The sequence below is a fragment of the Lethenteron reissneri genome, chromosome 41, assembly GCF_015708825.2.
Source record: "Lethenteron reissneri isolate LAM-NWPU_2019-01 chromosome 41, ASM1570882v1, whole genome shotgun sequence".
NCBI lineage: Eukaryota > Metazoa > Chordata > Hyperoartia > Petromyzontiformes > Petromyzontidae > Lethenteron > Lethenteron reissneri.
Window position 1 is genome coordinate 6,398,410 of NC_083819.1, and position 6,654 is coordinate 6,405,063.

The following is a 6,654-nucleotide window of genomic DNA, read 5'->3' on the forward strand; positions in this document are numbered from 1 at the left end:
TCAAACTCAATCTGTGGCATTCCCTCTCGCCCTCCGTCTCTCTCAATCTGTGCTTCTCTCTCCATCTCTGCCTGTTGTAACTGTCTGTCACTCTCTTTCGGTAGCTGTTTCTCCACTTCTCTCTCGCCCTCTGTACCAGCGTGCACGGCACCCTCGTGTTCACCTTCTGAAGCGCTCGCTCGTCACCGTGGCGTGCGCGATGACCACCACCACGTGACTTTTCTTTCAGTGTTGTGCGCGGTGCTTTTAGCGCCACATCGCGTGGATTTGTAGCGTTTATTTTTATTTGTTTGCTGGTGACTTTGTGTATTTCATATCGAAATCGCCTCCAGTGATGTTGCTGCTGGCGGCAATAAAAGATGTTTAAATGTCAAAGTCTAGTTCTGTATCTCATTTTTTTCTCGAATGAAAACTCACTTCTTTGGAACTGCCTTTAGTGTTTAGTTTGTTGTCCTTCCCCCGCACCTCTGATGATCACGGTTGGCTGCGTACGGTGCGAAAGAAGTTCAGCATACATGCATTGTCTCTGCGTGTGTCTCCGTGCCTGTGTAGCTATATCTGTCTCTCTCTCTCTCGCTAGGCAGGCCCTCTTCACCACTTCTCCATGGTTGCTGCCCTGGCTTTTGGTCAGAGTTGAGAAGTCTCTTTTCATTTTTTTTTAGTTCCGGCTCTCTCGCATTGTCAACCACTCGCTCGGGAGGAGACGTCCCGGGCATACTGTGCGTGTGTGTGCGTCTGTGCGTGTGTGTGTGCGTCTGTGCGTGTGTGTGCGTCTGTGCGTCTGTGCGTCTGTGCGTGTGTGCGTGTGTGTGCGTGTGTGTGTGCGTCTGTGTGTGTGCGTGTGTGTGCGTCTGCGTCTGCATGCGCATTCGGGCGGTCAGGCCGCACTCGAGGTGATCTATGGGGTTGGTGGACCAGAGGGCCCACTTAAGACACCGTCTGTCTGCTTGGTCTGCGGGGGCTGGCGCCTGGCTTTGTCCTCTGGTAATCACGTGGAGGAGGAGAAGAAGAAGAAGACGAAGAAGAAGAAGTAGAAGAAGTAGTAGAAGTAGTAGTAGAAGACGTTATTGTATAAACAGTCGTGCATTTTTCATTGCAATCACTCGGTGCGTAGTGGAGCCGAATGGTGTTTTTTGCGTGTTTGTTTACCACGAAAAATGTTATGCAAGTTCAGATTGCCGACGACGACGAAGAAGCAGATGAAGGAGAAGCAGAGGAAGAAGCACGAAGCATGAAGATGCGCGCTGCGAATTGCAACGAGGCGCGTGGACTCGAAACGAAGACGCATGCAAAATCGGGAGTCAACGACATTGGCGCGTTCAGATCATTTTTAGGGCAACTGGCAGGACGTGCCATTGGCTGGGAGGCGGGATGGCATCTGGTCGAGACCAGGGATGGCGTGGCAGTCAAAGGAGCGAACGCGCCCGAGACGGCGTCCGCCGAGGCAATGGAGTGAAGGGGTTGTTGGCCCGTGTGCATTGTAGAAAATAAATACAAAATCACTCAGCATCTGTGCGTGCTTTATGCACACATTAACCCCCCCCCCCACCATCAATAGTTCCTGAAGAACTCGTACACTCGTACCATCTTTTCCATGTTCGCTGCCGGGGGTTGAACCGTGGCGCGGAGTTTGTTGTGGAGGGATTCGAGGGCGAACGCCTCCTTGGACACGGAGCCTGCTGCATATCCAGGGGCAGCAGCAACAGCAGAAGCAACAACAGCATCAACAACATCAGCAACAGCAGCAACAGCAGTATCAACAACAGCAGCAACAGCATCCACAGTAGAAGCAACAACAGCAGCAGGAACAGCAGCAGCAGAAGCAACAACAGCATCAACAACGTCAGCAACAGTAGAAACAACAACAACAGCAGGAACAGCAGCAGCAACAGAAGCAACAACAACAGCAGCAACAACAGAAGCAACAACAACAACAGCAGCAACAGCAGCAGCAGAAGCAACAACAGCAGCAGCAACAGCAACAGGAGAAGCAACAACAGCATCAACAACATCAGCAACAGCAAAAGCAACAACAGCAGCAATAGCAGAAACAATAACAGCATCAACAACAGCAGCAACAGCAGAATCAACAACAACAGCTGCAACAGCAGCAGAAGCAACAACAGCAGCAACAGCAGAAGCAACAACAACATTAACAATAGCAGCAGAAGCAACAGCAGCAGCAGAAGCAACAACAGCAGCAACAGCAGAAGCAACAACAGCATTAACAACAACAGCAAGCAGCAGCAGAAGTAGCGCACTGTAAACAAACACCGCCGTACTCTCAGGATTATCAGCGGACGACTCCAGAAAGTGAAACGCGGACCATGGCGTGTGCCCGATTTGAAGACGCACTCCCACACGCTTTGTTTGCTGAAAATGTCAGGGTGTGGACGGAAAAAACATAAGGTCTCGGCGTATAATAACGGGACCGGAATCCATTTCCACTTAAGACGGAGAGGTTACCCGGGTCTGTCCCAATCAACGACCCTGGCAATATCTCAACACCCCGGCACACCACGTCCAGTTACACTGCGCATTGGGATGCTTGGATGAAATGCGCCTTCGAAATGTAAAGTGTTGTTATTAATTCTGCATCTCGCTATGACTGCGGCGATTGCTTGTCGTCTGAGATGCGAGCCAGAAAAGTCTCCCGCTTCGGCCACGCGGCGTCTCATGTACCCTTTCGCTGTGCCCGTACCTGTGCCGGATACACCACATCCACTTTACCTCTCTCTATATACGTGTGTCTGTGTGTGTGGAGCTGGGGTTGCTACCGGCCAGTTGCGCTTACTCTAGTCCATCGGCGGAGAGATTCGGTAAGGTTCTAGATTTGAAGCTTTCGTGACTGCAAGGATTCATATTCTTAGGTTTTTTCTGTGAAGTCACGTAGGTAAAAAATTAAAATTTTAATTAATAAAAGTAAAATAAAAAATAAAATAAAAATCACGCTCATTCAGAACTCCTCTCCTAAATGAGCGTGATTTTTATTTTATTTTTATTTTACTTTTATTATTTTTTTTTACCTACGTGAAAAAAACCTAAGAATAAGAATATTCGGTAAGGTATTATTAGAGCTGGCTTACATCGCCCGAACCCTAACTCGAGAGGGAACTCGAACACTACCGCTCTGGCGTGCTCTCGTAGTGGTGGTGAATTCTGGTCACATTTTCTTATTTTTTCGGGGGACGGGGGGACGGGACGTTCATACGCAGATGAAACTGGCAAATCGCTGACTCGCCCCTTACTGGATACCTGTGAGAGAGAGAAAGAGCTTCACAACTCATCGTCTTCCGCACAGTCGAAATGAAGATTCTGATGAACAGAGTTTACGACACTCCGCTGGTGATGTTCCAGAAGGGGCCTCGAGAGCGTGCGCCTGACATCAGGCACGAAAGTTATCGGGTCGAGAGAAGAATGAACCGTGGAAAACATTTCGACTCGAAATTTGCGTGACTGTAGGAATGCATATTACATGGTTTTTTCGGTAAAGTCACGTAGATACAAAATAAAATAATAATAATAAAAAATATTAAAACCTCGAAAAGTCGTGAGTTTTTAGTTTTTTTTTATATTTGATATTTTTATTATTTTTATTTCATTTTCTATCTACGTGACTTTACCGAAAGAACCATAGAATGCGTGGAGCACATGTTGGGGCTGTTGGGGTATTTGTAACCCCCCTGCCCTCTCACCCATCAACCCCGCCCCCCTCTCCCCCGACGTGCTGAAGTATGTGTGTGTGTACAGTACGTGCTAAAGTGTCGGGTATTTTAATGAATTGATTCATAGTTTGATTGCGCTTGCGCAACGCGACACGAGGTCGCGTTACAGAGCCGTGACAGCTGCATTCAACTTTCATGATTGGGAGGACAAAAAGAAAAACAAAGAAATTAGCCCCCCCCCCCCCCCACGTGACCTCAGGCGATTGTTGATGCAATCTCGTTGTTTGGCACGCGCCGATAGATCGGGAATGCGTAATAACAAATCTAAATTTTAATAAAGACGACCTTCATTTACCCGTGAACCCGGTAAACGTATCAACGTTGGACGAACGTTGGACCACATGCCAACGTTGGTATGTGGTCCAACGTTGGACGAACAATTGGACCACATGCCAACGTTTGACTAACGTTGGCATTTGGCCCAGCGTTGGTCCAACGTTGGTATGTGGCCCAACGTTGGCATGTGGTTGGAAACGTCGAGCCAACGTTGGCTCAAAGTCGCATGTTTACTGGGAAAGCCGAGAGACTATATATTTATCAGCTACATATGAAGTCGTTTGGCCGATTCCGTTCGTGAACGTTGACGTTTGTGTGCTGGAGGAAAGGCGAGCACACGGAGACACAACGCGCGCCCCACCCACGGGGAGACGTCCCGCTCGACGATCGACACAGATGATAATTGTTTTTTTTAACCTTCTATCTGGCAACAAAACTGACACCTTTTTTTACAAGGAGTCATGTTTGCATAGACCACAATACCTGCAGCCATAATGCAAACAAAAAACATAACTCTGAGAATATATGCACTGTCCTTTAAGTTGATTGGTCCACACCCGAGACAGCTTTCTTTTAAAGGACACAGCTATCCTGTCTCGGGTGTGGACCAATCAACTTCAAGGACAGTGCATATATTATCAGAAGTTATGTTTTTGGTTTGCATTATGGATGCAGGTATTGTGGTCCATGCAAACATGACTCCTTGTAAAAAACGTGTCAGTTTTGTTGCCAGATAGAAGGGTAAAAAAACAATTATCATATTTTTTACTGGCAAATGAGGTTCCAATGGTGTAAATGATCGACACAGATTATAAACTAACACCTGGCAGCGCCGGGCAGTCTCCGGTCGGAGTGCTCATCCCGGGTGAGTTTGTCATCGTGTAGGATGGTAAGGGCAATACCAAAAAATACTATAAAAAAATCGATACAATAAAATGAGAAAATCAATAGAAAATAAATTAATACAATAAAAAAATCACGCAATTAAAAAGACTCGCCATCCCACATTCCTCTTCCTACGTACATATATGTTTATAAATTAAACTAATAATAATACTAATAATAAGTGTTTTAACGCAGCCCATCGTCCCGCACGAGCTTCTCGCGTTTGCACCCTCATCAGCCGCATTCGGTTCAACAAAAGTAAAACTCTTGGACAGGCTTTGATGTTCAGTATCTCATCAGCGCGAATACGGCTTGCTGAGAGCCATGCTGGAGAACTGTCCGACGCTTACAGGCCAGGGTCACCGAGGAGGGAATAGGTGAGGAGTGGTGAGGACAAGGGGATAGATATAGGAGAGAAGAGACGAGGTGAGTGGTGAACTTGTACCATCACACACCTGGCGTCTTGTTCTTGATCACGAGTAGCTGAGAGTCACGCTTTAGGTTGGTGAGCGCCACGCTTATCGCGTGCGCACTCACCGTCATCATCATCAACACCAGCAGCAGCAGCAACACTAATCCTCGTCTCCTGCTCATTTCACCCACGGAGGGAGGGCGACGGGAACGTGAACACGGATTCCTCCGCCGCTCGACACGGAAGCCGCGCGTCTGTGTTGTGCGTGTCGACCGCGAGCTTCGGCTGCCACGGCCACGCGGACGACGATGGAGAATTCACGAGCGCCCTTCTCGTGCGTACCGCCCGTTCGTCCAATGTAACGAGCACTCTCGGCTCGGCTCGGCTCGCTCGCTCGATCGGTCTTCCACTCGTTCCTCTCCACTCGCAGTGCCGTCGCCGTCCGTCCGCGCGGTATCGACTCCGCACAAAGCCGCCGAGACGAAACTCCTCGCCGCGTTGCTAGAGACCGGTGCTCGCCGCCTCTCCGAATCGACCGACGGGTCGCGAGATGACGAGGAGGGAGAGGAGGAGGGAGAGGAGGAGGGAGGGTCATGCGGAGGAGGATGACGACGACAACGACGACGAGGAGGGAGGAGGACGACGAGGATGGGCAGGAGGTGGACGCTCTAGAAGAATTAATTTTGACAGAGGCCAATGCCTCATTGCGCGCGTGACCTTGCTATTCGCGTTGCGCACAGAGGCGCCCCTGTCTCCCAAATGCCACGGTGCTTTGCGGGCGAACGCGTGTCGCTCGGGGAGGTGCTGCAAGCGCGGCGTGGGGTGGCGATGTCGCCGTGGCGCGGGTGCCAGAGACGGATGTTGCGAGGATGATATGACGATGATGGTGGGGGTGGTGGTGATGGTGGTGGTGATGATGGTGATGTTTGTGATGGTGATGATGGTGATAATGATGATGGTGGTGGTGATGATGATGATGGCGGTGGTGATGATGATGGTGGTGGTGGTGGTGATGATGGTGATGATGATGATGGTGATGATGACGGTGATGTTTGTGATGGCGATGATGGTGATAATGATGATGGTGATGATGGTGGTGATGATGATGGTGATGATGATGATGGTGATGTTTTTGTTGATGGTGATGATGGTGATAATGATGATGGTGATGATGATGGTGGTGATGATGATGATGGTGGTGATGATGATGATGATGATGTTTGTGATGGTGATGATGGTGATAATGATGATGGTGGTGATGATGGTGGTGATGATGGTGGTGATGATGATGATGGCGGTGGTGATGATGATGATGGTGGTAATGATGATAGTGGTGGTGATGGTGGTGATGATGAT

General features: G+C 49.1%; 1 protein-coding gene across 1 annotated transcript in view; it reads right to left on the reverse strand.

Moving 5' to 3' along the window:
• Positions 1-6,040, reverse strand: part of LOC133352595 (C-type lectin domain family 18 member A-like) — a 28,537-nt gene extending 22,497 nt beyond the window's left edge. Inside the window, exons 1-2 of the mRNA XM_061568341.1 lie at positions 5,342-6,040; positions 1,585-1,679 (exon numbers count right to left, since the gene is read on the reverse strand). Of these exons, the coding sequence (XP_061424325.1) occupies positions 1,585-1,679; positions 5,342-5,480 (234 nt within the window). The 5' untranslated portion in view covers positions 5,481-6,040. The remainder of the gene's footprint in view (positions 1-1,584; positions 1,680-5,341) is intronic.
• Between the last annotated feature and the right edge of the window lie 614 nt (positions 6,041-6,654).